The 19,686-nt window shown below is 40.2% G+C and overlaps 1 protein-coding gene across 2 annotated transcripts in view; it reads right to left on the bottom strand.

Moving 5' to 3' along the window:
* FAM151B (family with sequence similarity 151 member B) overlaps positions 1–18,696 on the bottom strand; it is a 33,909-nt gene extending 15,213 nt beyond the window's left edge. Inside the window, exons 1-3 of one of the 2 annotated variants that reach the window (XM_005904539.2) lie at positions 18,552–18,696; positions 12,709–12,834; positions 968–1,133 (exon numbers count right to left, since the gene is read on the bottom strand). In XM_005904539.2, coding sequence (XP_005904601.1) covers positions 968–1,133; positions 12,709–12,834; positions 18,552–18,576 — 317 coding nt within the window. In that variant the 5' untranslated portion in view covers positions 18,577–18,696. Of the gene's footprint in view, positions 1–967; positions 1,134–12,708; positions 12,835–18,493 lie in introns of both variants that reach the window. The other variant, XM_070373061.1, reaches the window with a different exon arrangement.
* Between the last annotated feature and the right edge of the window lie 990 nt (positions 18,697–19,686).

The raw sequence follows: 19,686 nt of genomic DNA, 5'->3' as shown, positions 1-19,686 counted from the left end.
AAGAATTCTAAATAATTTCCCAAATATAATAACACAAATCAAGTAGGAAATGCATTAACTAACCCAACTACTGCCAACTCTCTCTCAGACTACTTCTTAATGAAAGTAACATCTTAAACGTATTGTTCTATGGACTTGTGGACTTGTATTGCTCTATGACTTCCCTGGTGTCTCAGACAGTAAAGCGTCTGCCTATAAAGCAGGAGACCTGGGATCAATCCCTGGGTCAGGACGCTCCTCTGGAGAAGGAAATGGCAACCCACTCCAGTACTCTTGGCAGGAAAATCCCATGGACGGAGGAGCCTGGTGGGCTACAGTTCATGGGGTTGCGAAGAGTCAGACACAACTGAGTGACTTCACTTTCTTTCTAATGGATTTGTGGACATAGTGGGGGAAGGAGAGGGTGAGACAAATTGAGAGAGTAACACTGAAATATATACACTGCTATGTGCAAAACAGATAGTAATGGGAAGCTGCTGTGTAACACAGGGAGCTCAGCTCGGTGGCCTGTGATGACCTAGAAGAGTGGGACGGTGGGGGACAGGAAAGTTCAAGAGAACTTATATATATATATATACACATACACATACAGCTTATTCATTTCATTGTACAGCGGAAACTAACACAACATTGTAAAGGAATTATCCTCCAATTAAAATTTTTAAAAGTTATTGGGAGTTATTCACATAGAAAAAAAAATTTACCATTCTATTATTACAATGGTCAGTTATGATAAATTCCTTTATAAAAATTAACTTAAGTTTAGCCTCAAAACGTTCCCAAGAAACAATATTAGCAGACAACTCTGTGGATCTTTGGTCCATTCCTGAAAAATAAAATTTGCAATTCTATTTTCAATTTAGATAAAGTATAAAGTTACTTAGGTACAGATATATGAAGTTACTGATTTTTTTCCCTTATTGTTATTCTATAACAACCAGGAGACTGAACATGTTTGTACAAATACCTCTTAAAATCCAGCTTTATGCCTTTATTGGTTTTAATAACTTCAGCCAGCCATTCCTGTAAAGTATTATCACTGTTTATTTCTGGAGGATGGGCCATGATTGGCTGGCCATGTTCTGATCCATCCCTTGGAAGAATGACATCGGCCTCTATCATATGAGCAGTACCTGTTCACATAAAAGAATCTGTGTTAGTGTTAATAGAGACTACAGCAGATGGCATGTCCAGTATCCTTTGGAGGAAGATAAAAAGGAGGAAAGAAAATAATATTTACTGAGAAATAACTAAGTGCCAGGTACTATGTCAGGCCTTGCACGTTGCCCTTGTTTGTTAGTCATGAGCAAACAGGTGGTTAGGAGTTAAATATCTTTGCCTAGGTCACACTCAAACTGTTGTCCTAATGAATTTCTTCCCAGTACACAGCAAAGTGAGGTGTGTACTCACCTTCATAAGTGAGTTCATAAGTATTTGTTGAAGCTTCTGAGAACACAAATAGTACTTTTATCTTCTCATTCCTGAAATTAGAAACTATAGGTGTTTATTGTTTATGTTTGAAACTATGCTATAGATTCAATTCTTTGACCCAAAGCTTAGCTACTATGTAGAAGCGCACATCCCCGGAATGGGTAAGAAGCTTCACTAGTCACTGAGTGTGACTGAGCAGGCTTTAGTGGACTACCTTCAAAGATGTCTGACAACAATCCTGCTATCTTCTCATCTCTTTTTCCTCCCCTTGCGTCTGGGTTGGTTTTGTGACTTGCTTTGACCAACAAAAGAAAGTTGAAGCAAAACTGTCAGTTCTAGGCTTAGCTCTTAAAAGGTCTGGCAGCTTCTGCTTCTGTCCTCTGGAAAGCCAGTTACCACATAAAGAAGTTCAGGTAAGAATTCTGAAGACTCAGAAACCACATAGAGAGAGAGAAGTCACACAGAAAAAAACTAAGGCTTCATGCCTGACAGACAGCATTAGGTCTCTGACACGGGAGTGAGGCCATTGCAAAATTTCCAGGCCTAGCTGAGCAACTAGCCAAGTGCAGCAACATGTCCTCATCCTATTCCACATGGAAGAGAAGAACCACTATCTGACCCACAAAATCAGCAAAGATAATAAATCCCTGTTATTTGAAGCCACTAAGTTTGGGAGGTAATTTATTACACAGTATTAGAAAACAAGCAGAAATAGTTATCTGGAAGCGGGGCACTGGCATAAGAAAAACCTGAAATGTGTGACACGGGCTTTGGAATCCAGTAGATTCTAGAAAGGCACTGTTAACAGAGGTTGGAAGAGCAATGAGAAAATTATTTTTACATCATGGTGAAACTTCTGGCAACACTGGCACATGTAGCAACTGGTGGAAGATAGATAGGATACCTAATGGGTTTGTGGATTTAGCTAAGGAGGTTTCCAGGCAGAATGTTGAAAGCGTTAATTGGCTTCTTTTAGTTCCTATGATAAAAGATGGGAAGAAAGAGCTGAGTTAAATAATTAGCTGTTTAGATTTTAAGCAACATAAAGAGGAAATATTTCCAGATCAGAACTCGTGTGAGTTAGAAAATAAAACCACTCTCTCCATCTGGCGAAAGATTCTCAAAGGAAGAGAAAGCCTCAGTCCAAAAGTCAAGTCCAGGATGCTGCTAGTAAACTATAGCCTCAGGATCAAGGCCAAATCAAGGATACAACTACAGGACACTTTATTAAGACCTGAGAAATATGGAGCCTTGGGTACCAATACAGCTAGATAAAAGAATTTATAGAATCTTAAAGGTGTTATCCCATAGCACCCTAACTAGCAAACCAAAGCAGACAGAGACCTGCCTCAAAGAGATTTGGCAGTAAGGCTTTTGACTAAAGGGATGGTTTATAACTTGATATATAAAAATCCCAGTACATTTTTAATAGAGCTGTTATAGACTTGGACCTGAAAAAAGAGAGAGAGTTAAAATGAAAAGAGGTCTGTTGTTGCTGTTGCTCAGTTGCTAAGCCATGTCCGACTCTTTGCAACCCCATCAACTGCAGCATGCCAACCTCCTCTGTCCTCCACTATCTCCTGCAGTTCGCTCAAATTCATGTTCATTGAGTCAGTGATGCTATCTAACCATCTCATCCTCTGCCACTCCCTTCTTTGGCCTTCAACCTTTCCCAGCATAAGAGTCTTTTCTAATGAGTCAGCTCTTCATATCAGGTGGCCAAAGTATTGGAGCTTCAGCTTCAGCATCAGTCCTTCCAATGAATATTCAGGACTGATTTCCTTTAAGATTGACTGGTTTGATCTCCTTGCAGTCCAAGGGACTCTCAAGAGTCTTCTCCAACACCACAATTTGAAAGAATCAATTCTTTAGCACTCAGTCTTCTTTATGGTGCAACTCTCACATCCATACATGACTACTGGAAAAACCATAGCTTTGACTAGATGGACTTTTGTCAGCAAAGTGATGTCTCTGCTTTTTAATACACTGTCTAGGCTTGGCACAGCTTTCCTTTCAAGAAGTAAGCATCTTTTAATTTCATCACTGCGATCACCATCTGCAGTGATTTTGGAGCCCAAGAAAATAAAATCTGTCACTGCTTCCACTTTTTCCTCTTCTATTTACCATGAAGTGATGGGACTGGTTGCCATGATTTTAGTTTTTCAAATGTTGAGTTTTAAACCAGCTTTTTCACTCTCCTCTTTTACCCTCATCAAGAGGTTTTCTCATTCCTCTTTGTTTTCTGCAATTAGAGTCGTATGAGCTGCATATCTGAGGTTGTTGTTATTTCTGCTGGCAATCTTGATTCCAACTTGTGATCTATCCAGGCTGGCATTTCACATGATGTACTCTGCATAGAAGTTAAATAAGCAGGGTGACAATATACAGTCTTGACATACTCCTTTCCCAACGTGGAACCAGTCCGTTGTTCCATGACAGGTTCTAACTGTTGCTTCTTGACCCGCATACAGGTTTCTCAGGAGGCAGGTAAGGTGGTCTGGTATTCCCATCTCTTTAAGAATTTTCCAAAGTTTGTTGTGATCTACACCATCAAAGGCTTTAACGTAGTCAATGAAGCAGAAGTAGATGTTTTTTCTGGAAATCCTTTGCTTTCTCTATGATCCAAGGAATGTTGGCAATCTGATCTCTGGTTCCTCTGCCTTTTCTAAACCCAGCTGGTACACCTGGAAGTTCTCAGTTTATATACTGCTTAAGCCCAGCTTGAAGGATTTTTAAAAGAAGTCTATGAACTCTCCAATTTCTACAGGCAGGAAATAGGCTGAAAAAGCTACTCAGCTGCACATACAGGTGATTTTCCAATAAGTGCATGAAGAGATGCTCAACATCATTAATCTTCAGGGAAATGCAAATCTAAACTACAATGAGATACCAACTCACAAATGCTAGGATGACTATAATGAAAAAGACAGACAATAACTAATGCTGACAAGGACATGGGGAAATTGGAAACATCATTCACTTTGCTGGTGAGAATATAAGAACCCACTCAGCTGCTTCAGAAAAGCTTGGCAGTTTCTCAAAAAAAGTTAAACAGAGCTATATCTAAGATGAAATAGGTCAAGCTTCTGTCTAGTTTTATAAGTCACACAAACATGATTTCTCAGTAAAGTGGTATTTAGTATAACATATGTAGGCATTCTATCTTGTCTATCAGTGCAGTTGTAAAGGAACACATAGGCTTTCAAATTCCTTAAAAGTAATAGTCAGTTTCTCCATTTATTAACTCCATTCATTTCCCATGAGTAGAAAAAAAAATCACTAAATGGCAGTGGCAAGAGTCTCAGGCTCCATATAAATTATGTTCCTGATGGTTTCTTTTAAGAATAAGAATGGAAGCCATGTAGTAAGGGCAACAAATCATGGTGGCTTGGACTAGGGTGAAGATAACAGAGATAGAGAGATGTGGACTAATTCAAAATGTATTTTGGAATAGAATTACAATGTCCAATAGAGTAGATACAACAACAACAAAAAAAAAGACAAAGAATAGATGACTCCCAGATTTCTGGCTTAAGAATATATGCAGATTATGGTGCCACTTACTGAGAGAGGAAGGATCATAGGAAATACAGGTTAGCAGACACAATTAAGAATGTGATGGACATTCAGTTCAGTTCAGTCACTCAGTTGGGTCTGACTCTTTGCGACCCCATGGACTGCCGCACACCAGGTCTCCCTGTCCATCACCAACTCCCTGAGCTTATTCAAACTCATGTCCATCAGGTCAGTGATACCATCCAACCATCGATCCTCTGTCGTTCCCTTCTCCTCCTGCCTTCAATCTTTCCCAGTATCAGCATCTTTTCTAGTGAGTTATCCGCATCAGGTGGCCAAAGTACTGGAGCTTCAGCTTCAGCATCAGTCCTTCCAATGAATATTCAGGACATATTTCCTTTAGGATTGACTGGTTTGATCTCCTTGCAGTCCAAGGGACTCTCAAGAGTCTTCTCCAACACCACAGTTCAAAAGCATCAATTCTATGGTGCTCAGTTCTCTTTACAGTCCAACTCTCATACCCATACATGACTACTGGAAAAACCAAAGCTTTGACTAGACAGACCTTTGTTGGCAAAGTAATGTCTCTGCTTTTTAACATGCTGTCTAGGTTGGTCATAACTTTTCTTTCAAGGAGCAACCGTCTTTTAATTTCATGGCTGCAATCACCATCTGCTCTGATTTTGGAGCCCTAAAACATAAAGTCTCTCACTGTTTCCCTTGTTTCCCCATCTATTTGCCATGAAGTGATTGGACCTGATGCCATGATCTTAGTTTTCTGAATGTTGAGTTTTAAGCCAACTTCTTCACCCTTCTCTTTCACTTTCATCAAGAGGCTCTTTAGTTTTTCTTCACTTTCTGTCATGAGGGTGGCGTCATCTGTATATCTGAGGTTGTTGATATTTCTCCCGGCAATCTTGATTCCATTTTGTGCTTCATCCAGCCTGGCATTTCTTGTGATGTACTCTGCATATAAGTTAAGTAAGCAGGGTGACAATATACAGCCTTGACATACTCCTTTCCTGATTTGGAACCAGTCTGTTGTTCCATGTCCAGTTCTAACTGTTGCTTCTTGACCTGCAAACAGATTTCTCAGGAGGCAGGTCAGGTGGTCTGGTATTCCCATCTCTTTCAGAATTTTCCACAGTTTGTTGTGATCCACACAGTCAAAGGCTTTGGCATAATCAATAAAGCAGATGTTTTTTTGGAACTCTCTTGATTTTTTGATGATCCAACAAATGTTGGCTATCTGATCTCTAGTTCCTCTGCCTTTTCTAAATCCAGCTTGAACATCTGGAAGTTCACGGTTCACGTCCTGTTGAAGCTTGGCTTGGAGAATTTTGAGCATTACTTTACTAGCATGTGAGATGAGTGCAATTGTACGGTAGTTTGAGCATTCTTTAGGATTGTCTTTCTTTGGGATTGGAATGAAAACTGACCTTTTCCAGTCGTGTGGCCACTGCCGAGTTTTCCAAATTTGCTGGCATATGGAGTGTAGCACTTTCACAGCATCATCCTTTAGGATTTGAAATAGCTCAACTGGAATTCCATCACCTCCACTAGCTTTGTTCTTAGTGATGCTTCCTAAGGCCCATTTGACTTTGCATTCCAGGATGTCTGGCTCTAGGTCAGTGACCACACCATCGTGATTATCTAAGTCATGAAGCTCTTTTTTGTACAGTTCTTCTGTGTATTCTTGCCACCTCTTCTTATATATCTTCTGCTTCTGTTAGGTCCATACCATATCTGTCCTTTATTGTGCCTATCTTCGCATGAAATGTTCCTTTGGTATCTCTAATTTTCTAGTCCCTAGTGTTTCCCATTCTATTGTTTTCCTCTATTTCTTTGCATTGATCACTGAGGAAGGCTTTCTTATCTCTCCTTGCTATTCTTTGGAACTCTGCATTCAGATGCTTATATCTTTCCTTTTCTCCTTTGCCTTTCGCTGCTCTTCTTTTCACAGCTATTTGTAAGGCCTCCTCAGACAACCATTTGGCCTTTTTGCACTTCTTTTTCTTGGGAATGGTCTTGATCCCTGCCTCCTGTACGATGTCATGAACCTCCGTCCATAGTTCTTCAGGCTATCTATCAGATCTAATCCCTTGAATCTATTTGTCACTTCTACTGTATAATCGTAAGGGATTTGATTTAGGTCATACCTGAATGGTCTCATGGTTTTCCCTACTTTCTTCAATTTAAGTCTGAATTTGGCAATAAGGAGTTCATGATCTGAGCCACAGTCAGCTCCTGGTCTTGTTTCTGCTGACTGTATAGAGCTTTTCCATCTTTGGCTGCAAAGAATATCATCAATCTGATTTCGGTGTTGACCATCTGGTGATGTCCATGTGTAAAGTCGTCTCTTGTGTTGTTGGAAGAGGGTGTTTGCTATGACCAGTGCATTCTCTTGGCAAAACTCTTTTAGTCTTTGCCCTGCTTCATTCTGTACTCCAAGGCCAAATTTGCCTGTTACTCCAGTTATCTCTTGAATTCACACTTTTGCATTCCAGTCCCCTTTAATGAAAAGGACATCTTATTTGGGTTTTAGTTCTAAAAGGTAGTGTAGGTCTTCATAGAACTGTTCAACTTCAGCTTTTTCAGCATTACTGGTTGGGGCACAGACTTGGATTACTGTGATATTGAATGGTTTACCTTGGAAACAAACAGAGATCACCCTGTCATTTTTGAAACTGCATCCAACCACTGCATTTCAGACTCTTTTGTCAACTGTGAGGGCTACTCCATTTTTTCTAAGGAATTCTTGCCCACAGTAGTAGATATAATGGTCATTTGAGTTAAATTCACACATTCCGGTCCATTTTAGTTCACTGATTCCTAAAATGTTGATGTTCACTCTTGCAATCTCCTGTCTGACCACTTCTGCCTTGATTCATGGACCTAACATTCCACGTTCCTATGCAATATTGTTCCTTACATCAGACTTTGCTTCCATAACCAGTCACATCCACAACTGGGTGTTGTTTTTAAATGCTTTGACTCCATCTCTTCATTCATTCTGGAACTATTTCTCCACTGTTCTCCAGTAGCATATTGGGCACATACCAACATGGGGAGTTCATCTTTCACTGTCCTATCTTTTTGCCTTTTCATACTGTTCATGGGGTTCTCAAGGCAAGAACTGAAGTGGTTTGCCATTCCCTTCACCAGTGGACCACGTTTTGTCAGAACTCTCCACCATGACCCATCTGTCTTGGGTGGCCGACAGGGCATGGCTCACAGTTTTATTGAGTTTAGACAAGGCTGTTGTCCATGTGATCAGTTTGATTAGTTTTCTGTGATTGTGGTATCCATTCTGTCTGCCCTCTGATGGATGAGAATAAGAGACTTATGGAAGTTTCCTGATGGAGACTGACTGAGCGGGAAACTGGGTCTTGTTCTGATGAGTGGGGCCACACTCAGTAAATCTTTAATCCAATTTTCTGTTGATGCACAGTTCAGTTCAGTTCAGTCGCTCAGTAGTGTCTGACTCTTTGTGACCCCATAAATCGCAGCACACCAGGCCTCCCTGTCCATCACCAACTCCCAGAGTTCACCCAGACTCACGTCCATCCAGTCAGTGATGCCATCCAGCCATCTCACCCTCTGTCGTCCCCGTCTCCTCCTGCCCCCAATCCCTCCCAGCATCAGGGTCTTTTCCAATGAGTCAACTCTTCGCATGAGGTGGCCAAAGTATTGGAGTTTCAGCTTTAGCATCATTCCTTCCAAAGAAACACCAGGGTTGATCTCCTTCACAATGGACTGATTGGATCTTCTTGAAGTCCAAGGGACTCTCAAGAGTCTTCTCCAACACCACAGTTCAAAAGCATCAATTCTTCAGCGCTCAGCCTTCTTCACAGTCCAACTCTCACATGCATACATGACCACAGGAAAAACCATAGCTTTGACTAGACGGACCTTTGTTGGCAAAGTAATGTCTCTGCTTTTGAATATGCTATCTAGGTTGGTCATAACTTTCCTTCCAAGGAGTAAGCGTGAAGAAAAGAGCAAATAAAAAGTTGTATAGACTAGTGCTCAGAAGAGAGGGAAGCCTGGCCTGGAGACATGTATGTGAGATGCCCAGCCTCTCTCGCTATTCTCCCACCAATTGCTGTTGGGTAGAAGGCTTTTGAAGGTCAGGGTATGCCTCTGCTTTGGGAGACTGCCTGGTCACCATGTTTCCCATCTCAGGGAGAGTCACAGGAAGAAGTCTGCACATCAAGATTAACACTCCAACCACAGGAGCCCCAACTTTTGACAAGAGCCAGACAATATGTTTATAGAAATGAAGTTAAAATTATCTATCTTGCTTATACTGTTTACATCCCTAATGCAACAATTTACTATATTTTTATTAATACATTTAGTTGATGACTATAGTCACACTTTTCCTAAATGTTACAAAGGTTTTTTAAAAATACTACATTTTTTATTCTCAAAGAGATTTAATAATTTCTATTTTTAACCAGCATTTCTTTTAATATACATTTTAAAAATCTACATGCAGAAATGTTATAACAAAAAATAACATCATATGTAATAACTTTTGTAAACAATTTTGCTTATTCCGAGATCAGCTGTGCTGACGATGCAACTCTTACGTCCACAAATGGCACTCCTACATTGTTCCTCCTGTACTTTGCTTTAAATCACAGACATTGTTGAAAATCCAATATCACATATTAATGAAAACAGAAACAGCTTCATTAATAACAGTTGTACTAAATTTAAATATTCTGGAAGAAATGAGATAAAGCAGTGTAATACATGTCTCCAAGAACCTGTTTTTTTTCCTTTGTGTTTGAAAGAAATTGCTAGATTAGCCAGGACTGAAAAAAGGGACTTGATAAAAAGTACACCCCAAATTATAAAACTTGGGGTTCTGGTTGACTAGGAGAAAGTAAAGAGGATATTATCTGAAAACTAAGTAACCTATGAAAAATTCCCAGATCAACAGCAGACTGCAGCAATTGGAAATGACTTCCATTGATTATTTTTAAAACAAGGCTAGAAGTAGTCATATTTAATTAAATTATTTCTAGGTCTGAGACTTCTACATTTACTATTACAAACCATAAAATTTTTACAGATTGCTTCCAAATTTTTACCTGTTACATAGAAATCCAATTTATTTTCTGCTTTGATTTTTATATTGTCAAAAGGTTGAGATTGTCTATATCAACCTATGAATAACAATCATTTAGCTGTAGAATCTTTTTGATTTTCTAAATATAAAACTATATTGTCTGCAAATAATAGATACATTTCTTCCTATTCTTTTATTTTTAAAAATTGATATATAATTCACAAGCTATAAAATTACTCTTTTAAAGCATACCATTTAGTGGTTTTCAGAATATTCAGAAGGTTGTGTAATGATCATGCGTGCGTGTGTGCTCAGTCACTTCGGTCATGTCCGACTCTTTGCAACGTTATGGACTGTAGTATGCCAGGCTCCTCTGTCCATGGGATTCTCCAGGCAAGAACACTGGAGTGGGTTGCCATGCTCTCCTCCAAGGATCTTCCAGATTCAGGGATTGAGTCCGTTTCTCTAACATCTCCTGCACTGGCAGTGCCGTTCTTTACCACTAGTTCAGTTCAGTCGCTCAGTCGTGTCCGATTCTTTGTGACCCCATGAATCGCAGCACGCCAGGCCTCCCTGTCCATCACCAACTCCCAGAGTTCACCCAGACTCACGTCCATCCAGTCAGTGATGCCATCCAGCCATCTCATCCTCTGTCTTCCCCTTCTCCTCCTGCCCCCAACCCCTCCCAGCATCAGAGTCTTTTCCAATGAGTCAACTCTTTGCATGAGGTGGCCAAAGTACTGGAGTTTCAGCTTTAGCATCAGTCTTTGCAATGAACATCCAGGACTGATCTCCTTCAGGATGGACTGGTTGGACCTCCTTGCAGTCCAAGGGACTCTCAAGAGTCTTCTCCAACACCACAGTTCAAAAGCATCAATTCTTTGGCGCTCAGCTTTCTTCACAGTCCAACTCTCACATCTATACATGACCACTGGAAAAGCCATAGCCTTGACTAGACAGACCTTTGTTGGCAAAGTAATATCTCTGCTTTTGAATATGCTATCTAGGTTGGTCATAACTTTCCTTCCAAGGAGTAAGCGTCTTTTAATTTCATGGCTGAAATCACCATCTGCAGTGATTTTGGAGCCCCCCAAAAATAAAGTCTGACACTGTTTCCACTGTTTCCCCATCTATTTCCCATGAAGTGATGGGACCGGATGCCATGATCTTCGTTTTCTGAATGTTGAGCTTTAAGCCAACTTTTTCACTCTCCTTTTTCACTTTAATCAAGAGGCTTTTTAGCTCCTCTTCACTTTCTGCCATAAGGGTGGTGTCATCTGCATATCTGAGGTTATTGATATTTCTCCCGCAATCTTGATTCCAGCTTGTGCTTCTTCCAGCCCAGCGTTTCTCATGACGTACTCTGCGTATAAGTTAAATAAGCAGGGTGACAATATACAACCTTGACGTACTCCTTTTCCTATTTGGAACCAGTCTGTTGTTCCATGTCCAGTTCTAACTGTTGCTTCCTGACCTGCATACAGGTTTCTCAAGAGGCAGGTCAGGTGGTCTGGTATTCCCATCTCTTAAAGAATTTTCCACAGTTTATTGTGATCCATACAGTTGAAGGCTTTGGCATAGTCAATAAAACAGAAATAGATGTTTTTCAGGAACTCTCTTGCTTTATCGATGATCCAGCGGATATTGGCAATTTGATCTCTGGTTCCTCTGCCTTTTCTAAGACCACTAGAGCCACCTGGAAAGCCCTGTGCAACCATCATCACCATCTAATTCCAGAAAATTTTATCATTCCAAAATGAAACCTGTACCCAATAGCATTTACTCCCCAGCCCCTATTCATTTCAGCTTCAGGAAGCCATTAATCAATGTTTTCCTTAAGCATTGCTTCTGCTAAAATTTATTTATTAAAAAACCAGTGTTAGGTATTATGTGCTAGACACTGTTTTAATTATAAGGCATTAAATATTAGTAGACAAATTTCTTCCCTTTGAAAAGCAACTGAAAATAATAGCTTTTTAATAAAAGAAACTATTCAGATACATTATCCAGATACACAATTGAGTTGGATGTGTAAATTGTGTAAATTTATAAATTTTTACAATAAAATATGAGATTACAAGGAAATCTTTCTGTTGGAACAGGGCACTTCAAGTTATGCCCCATACCTCTGACGATACACCTTCATTCTCTTGCACTGCTGTAGCCAAAATGGGGTACTTCACAGGAAAAGGCTAACTCAACTGCTATAGTGTTCATCTATATAAGATAACAGATGGAGTTAGCAAACCCAAAGGCTTGGTTTCTAGCCCAGGCATAAATACTGCCCAAGGCATTATAAATTAGCATTCAATGGCTTCATTCATCCATTCAACAAATATTTTTGAGCCTCTCCTGAGTAAGCTGTGAAAGACACAGAAATACGTACAACATACAATCTTGATCTTAAACATTTTACTTAAATCACTACTATATATAAGCAAATGTAATAATACATGAGAACTTTAAATAAGGCATAGTAAAGGTAAATCATTTCTGGAAAATGAGAAAATTCTTCCATTAGGAAAATTTGTTCATTTTGTAAATAAAATGAGATCTTTTATAAGAATGTTTATGTTAGCCAAGAATTTACACTTGAATCACCTAAGACTCTGGTACCTGAAAATATGACCAGATTAAAAAAAAAAATTGAATTCATCTAAGTACAAGGAATACTGACTTACTTCTCAGTGCCTCGTTCACTTGCACCTTGTGGTTAGCTGCATGGTACCAGACGATTTGGGCGCCATCTTCTGTTGTGATCTGGTTATTTCTCAGAAAATATTCCAGTATATTTTCACTCCAAGATCCTAAAATGACAGCATTCATATTAAAAATAATTTTATAGGGTATTTTTAAATAAAAAGGGCACAGCATACGTTGATGGAGAAAAACAAAGCAATAAAACTGAGAAAAGATTTAAAAAAATTAAGAACCAGTATCAAGATGGGCTTCCCAGGTGGCGCTAGTGGTCAAGAATCTGCTTGCCAATGCAAGAGACGCAAGAGATGAGGGTTCGATCCCTGGGTAGGGAAGATCCCCTAGAGGAGGGCATGGCCATCCACTCCAGTATTCTTGCCTGGAGAATCCTATGGACAGTAAAGCCTGGTGGGCTACAGTCTGTAGGGTCACAAAGAGTCGGACATGACTGAAGTGACTCGGCACACATTAAGATGTGACAAGTATAAAGAGATATATATATATATATCAGATCAGATCAGTCACTCAGTCGTGTCCGACTCTTTGCAACCCCATGAATCGCAGCACGCCAGGCCTCCCTGTCCATCACCAACTCCGGGAGCTCACCCAGACTCACGTCCATCCAGTCAGTGATGCCATCCAGCCATCTCGTCCTCTGTCGTCCCCTTCTCCTCCTGCCCCCAATCCCTCCCAGCATCAGAGTCTTTTCCAATGAGTCAACTCTTCGCATGAGGTGGCCAAAGTACTGGAGTTTCAGCTTTAGCATCATTCCTTCCAAAGAAATCCCAGGGCTGATCTCCTTCAGAATGGACTGGTTGGATCTCCTTGCAGTCCAAGGGACTCTCAAGAGTCTTCTCCAACACCACAGTTCAAAAGCATCAATTGTTCGGCGCTCAGCCTTCTTCACAGTCCAACTCTCACATGCATACATGACCACTGGAAAAACCATAGCCTTTACTAGATGAACCTTTGTTGGCAAAGTAATGTCTCTGCTTTTGAATATGCTATCTAGGTTAAATATGCTATAAATGTGGAATAGGAAATGGCAACCCACTCCAGTATTCTTGCTTGTAGGATCCCATGGACAGAGGAGCCTGGCGGGCTAGAGTCCATGGGCTCACAAAGAGTCAGACACGACTGAGTATACACGCACGCATGCTATATATGATGTAAGTAATAATTGGTAAACATTTAGTATAGTCTGAGCCTGAGACATGTAAAGAAAAATGCAGGAAGAAAAAAAACTGTTAAGAAGCAGATATTTTAAAGCAGGAATTTTCACATGGTATCTTCTCCAATTCTAGCCCCATAATTAAGTAAAATGTATGTAAAGCCAAAGCTATATTTAAAACATCAAAATTTTGTAGAACTTAAACTCTCCACCTGAGGCTCCATTCTATATTTATAATAACCATTAGAATTTTAAACTATACATTAAGTATGCGTGCATGCTAAATCGAGTCCGTTGTGTCTGACTCTTTTAGACCCTATGGACTGTAGTCCATTAGGCTCCTCTGTCCATGAGATTCTCCAGGCAAGAATACTGGAGTGGGTTGCCATGCTCTCCTCCAGGAGATCTTTCCCACCCAGGGATCAAACCCACTGTCTCTTACGTCTCCTGCATTGACAGGTAGGTTCTTTACCACTAGCGCCACCTGGGAAGCCCAACATTTAAGCATGCTGCTGCTGCTGTTGCTAAGTCGCTGCAGTCGTGTCCGACTCTGTGCGACCCCATAGACAGCCGCCCATCAGGCTCCCCTGTCCCAAACTATGAGTGTCAGCAACACTTATGAGTGACTAAGTAAATTCTGAGTTAGTATTTTTAGATTTCTCTAGCATGTACAAATATACATAATTCCTGTATCTTTCGACTACTTTTTGGCAGACCAGATTTTTTTTTAATTAGGCATTAAAATGTGTGAGTTAATTTAGTTAAGACTAAAATACTTGAATCAGTTCTACTCCATATAATGCCATATTCCACTGTAAGTGAAAAGTGTTAGTCACTCAGTCGTGTCTGACTCTTTGCAACCCCTTGGACTGTAGGCCACTAGGCTCTTCTGTCCGTGGGATTCTCCAGGCAAGAATACTGGAGTGGGTTGCCATTTCCTTCTCCAAGGGACGTTCCCAACCCAGGGATCGAACCCTGGTCTCCTGCATTGCAGGCAGATTCTTTACTGTCTGAGCCACCGGGGAAGCCCCCATAACAAGGAGAAAAGGCTGAAAAACAGTAAGAGTTATCTATAACCTTACCTCCCCAATTTTTGTTCATTGTTTTGAACATTTAAGTACCTACCAAATAACTACAGATTCCCTATGCATGACTGTGTGTCTTACATTAATTGTTTATTAATTCTATATAACAACAGTTTAAAAACTTAATGATGGCCATTATAAACTGCTGACAAGACATTGAAAGAAAATAAAATTTGATAAGAGAATGGAGGGGTGTATATAAAAATAACTTCTAAGTAATATTCATGGAACTTAGTGACCACTCTGTGTATTGGGTTACAGAATAAAGAAAGGGGAGAGTTAATTGTGGTATCCACTATCCCCCAAGCAGTCTCTTACAGAAACACACATGTCCCTTTATAGCATATGCATTAGTCACAGACCTTTCAGACTCAGATGAAAGAAAATATATGGTCATCATTTTAAAAATGTTTAACTTATAGATCTTAAAAAGACACAGTAATTATTGGCTAAAACAGAAATGTCCAACAATGGGAAGTAATTAAATCACAGTTTATCCTCATGATAAAATATATAATTGATGTGGCTGTTAAAAATGAAGTTTTTGAGATATGTGACTTCTCTGGCAGTCCAGTGGTTAAGCCTCTGCACTTCCAACGCAGGGGACATGGGTTTGATCTTTGGTTGGGGAACTAAAGATCCCACTAAAGATGTTGTGTGGTGTAGAAAACAAACAAACAAAGAAACAAAAATTAAAAAAAATTCACTCCTATGTTCATAGCAGCACTAGTCACAATAGCCAGGTTATGGAAATAATCTAAATGTCCATGGACAGATGAATGGACAAAGAAAATGTGGCACATATATACAATGGAATACTACTCAGCCATAAAAAGAACAAAATGCCATTTGCAGCAACATGGATGCAACCAGAATGTTACTTAAGAGTTATTTTTATATGCCTGCGTGTCATAATGAAGACCTAGTGCAGACCCCCCTCCCCCAAAAAAAGTCAACTGTTTTCCTATTTACACAGCAATGAGTAAGTGGAAGTTGAAAACACAATAGCATTTACATTAAACCACAAAACCAAAACACTTTGGTATAAAGCTAACAAAATATGTAAAGATCTACATGAGGATAACTGATGAATGAAATCAAAGAAGAATTAAATAAATGGATTGATATTCCATGTTTATGGATAGGAAGACTCACTACTGTCAAGATGTCAGTTCTTCCCAACTTAATCTATAGATTCAAGCAATTCCAATCAAAATCCCACCAAATTATTTTGTGGCTATTAACTAACTGGTCCGAAAGTGTATGTGGAGGGCAAAAACTCAGAATTGTCAATATAATATTGAAGGAGAACAAAGTGATAACTCTATCCAACATCAAGGCTTACTATAAAGCTATAGCAATTAAGACAGTGTTGTTTTGGTGAAAGAATAAATAAATAAGTCAAAGGACCAAAACAGAGAGGCCCCCCAAATAGACCCTCATAAATAGAGGTAACTGATCTTCGATGAAGGCACATAGGCAATACAATGGGGAAAAGACAGCCTTTTCAACAAATTTTTTCTTTTCGAAAAAAAAAAAACAAAAAACTAGACACAGAACTCATACCTTCACAAAAATTAACTCAATACAGATCATAGATCTAAGTGTAAAATTCAAAACTATAAAACTCCTACAAGATAACATAGAAGAAAATATAGATGACCTTCAGTACAGCAGACTTTTTAGATATAGCACTAAAGGCACCATCTATGAAAGAAATAATGGATAAGCTGGACTTCATTAACATGAGCAACTTGTGCTCTGCAAAAGATAACATCAAGAGAATGAAAAGACAAGCCACAGACTGGGAGAAATCATTTGCAAAAAACATATATGATAAAAGACTATTAACCTAAATATATAAAGAACTCTTAAAACTCAACAGTAAGAAAACAACCCCATTAAAAAAAAAAGGCGGGGGGGGCAAAGACCTTAACAGACATTTTAACAAAGAAGATAGATGGCAACCATATAAAAAGGTGCTCCACATCACTTTTCATCAAACACAAATTAAAACAACAGGGTATAACTACACACTTATTAAAATGGCCAAAATACAGAACACTAGTATATCAAATGCTGGTGAGGATATGGAGTAATAGGAATCTTCACTCATTGTGTGGGAATGCAAAACGGTATGGTGCTGCTGCTAAGTCGCTTCAGTCGTGTCCGACTCTGTGCGACCCCACAGACGGCAGCCCACCAGGCTCCACCGTCCCTGGGATTCTCCAGGCAAGAATACTGGAATGGGTTGCCGTTTCCTCCTCCAATGCATGAAAGTGAAAAGTGAAAGTGAAGTCGCTCAGTCGTGTCCGACTCTTTGAGACCCCATGGACTGCAGCCTACCAGGCTCCTCTGTCCATGAGATTTTCCAGGCAAGAGCACCGGAGTGGGGTGCCATTGTCTTCTCCGGCAAAACGGTATAGCCACTTTAAAATAAAGCTTGCTGGTTTCTTACTAAGCTAAGTATATTCCAACCATACAATCCAGAAATCACCCCCTTGATACCTACCCAAAGGAGTTGAAAACTTATATCCATACAATAACCTGCATACTAATGTTTTTAGTAGTTTTATTTACAGCACACTTAGGTTTATAGCAGTTTTATTTACAACTGCTGAAACTTGGAAGCAACCAAGATCTCTCTCAGAATATGAACGGATAAACTGTGGTTCACTCACACAACAGAATTATTACTGTTGGCTCTCAAGCTATAAAAGACATGGGGAAAGCTTAAACACACATTACTAAGTGAAAAAAAGCCAATGTGGAGAGCCGATGTACTCTGATTCCAACCACATGACATTCTGGAAAACACAAAAAAAATCTATGGATACAACAGAAAGATCACTGATTTTCAGGGGTTGGGGGGAAGAAGATAAGTAGGTAAAGCACAAAGGATTTTTAGGACAGTGAAACTATTTTGTATGGTACTCTACCATGGACCATGTCATTCATTATATATTTGTCTAAACTCACAGATCTGCATCACCAAGAGTGAACAATGTAAATTATGAACTTTGAGTGATTGTGATACATCAAGGCAGGCTCAGAGTTATAACAAAAGTACCACTCTGAAGAGGAAGGCTGATAATGGGAAGCTATGTATTTGTCCCTAAGAGTAGGAAATGGCAAACCACTCCGGTATTTTTGCCTGCAAGATCCCAGGTCACGGGTTCGCAGAGTCCAACACGACTGAGCACGCATGCCTATGTCAGGTAGGGCTGAATGGAGAACCTCCAGGTCTGTCACTTAGTACTCCTAAGAAACTAAAACTGCTCTTTTGAAAAAAAGAAATCCTTTACAAAAAGACACAATATTCTTGCCATTCTTGAACACCCCAAAAGCTTTTCGCTAACGCTCACACTGAGAACCAAGACTCTAGGCCAGCTGATTACGGGCACACGTGGAGAACGCGAACCACGAAGATCCAAACTAGGAAGGAGTGCCACCAGAGGAGACTCTCAAAGGGCCCCCAACTACGGCACCGGGCCGGAGAAAATGTCCACTCACTGCAAGCCAACAGTGTGGAGCACGGTCTCAGACTCCGAGCCTGGGGAACCCCGCTTACCAGGGCCCCCGGCGGTCGCTGTCATGGTGACAGTGAGCCTCAGTCTGCGCAGGCGCCGAGGGTGGGCACCGCTGATGACCCGTCACCTGTGGCGAGAAAACCCGACTCGACAGACTAAGAGGAGTGGCCTGAGAGACGGAGGCGGAAGAGGCCGAGGAGCAATGCGCACGCGCAGAGGCTGCAGCTCGAGTTTCGCGGGTGCGCCGTCTTGCTGGCTGTAGTTCGCGTCCAATTGTCGCGCGACTTGCTCTTCTGCAAAGTAGTCACAGTAGTTCTAGAACGTCTCGTCAGGGAAGACGGAGGCTGGGTTGAGACGCTAAGTTGCTGCACTGGGGTACGAATTTCCAAAGTTCGATATATTTTTTCTTTTTAATTTGATAACATCCTAAAAAATGACATGAAATCATAGCTTCATAAAAATGAGTGTTTCTGCATGAGGAGGCTGAAATGCTAAGTCAAAATTTTTGTTTTCCTCTTCTCACTGACGGTTTTCATTAGAAACACTGTGAGTCTCCCACCCAGCGCCTTTTTTGCCCTCCTTAACTCCTTTCCACAACCAAACTGGGATTGGAAAAAGCGCCGGTGGAATCAGACTGATGAGAATTAGCAACGTATCGCTGCCATATTCTAGTACTGTAACTAATTCTACTCTGTCAATTGTAAAATTAGGATAACAAATAGCACACGTTACACAAAGGACACAGGCAGTCCTTCTCGCCCAACTCTTCAGATTTTAACATACGTTAAGTCCAGACGAGTTGTAATTATCTCACTGGGTCTTCAATTAGGCTGGATTTTCTCAAGATAAAAAGATTTCTTGAGTTTCAGGAAACACTAAACTTCAATGACTTCACTTAAAGAAAAATCTTTCTGGAGACATAATTGATTGGCTTGTATTTGATCTGCATTTCCTAATGATAGAAAATGTTACACATTTAAAGGGTACAATTTACAATTCACTGTACTCATAGCATTCTGCAGCCAGCACCACAATTTTAGAACGTTTTCATCATCCAAAGCAGTCATTCCCCATTTTTTCCTAACTTTCAGTTCAGTTCAGTTGCTCAGTCGTGTCCGACTCTTTGCGACCCAATGAATCGCAGCACGCCAGGCCTCCCTGTCCATCACCAACTCC

The sequence above is a fragment of the Bos mutus genome, chromosome 7 (assembly GCF_027580195.1).
Source record: "Bos mutus isolate GX-2022 chromosome 7, NWIPB_WYAK_1.1, whole genome shotgun sequence".
Taxonomy (NCBI): domain Eukaryota; kingdom Metazoa; phylum Chordata; class Mammalia; order Artiodactyla; family Bovidae; genus Bos; species Bos mutus.
This window is presented reverse-complemented; position numbering and strand designations above follow the sequence as displayed.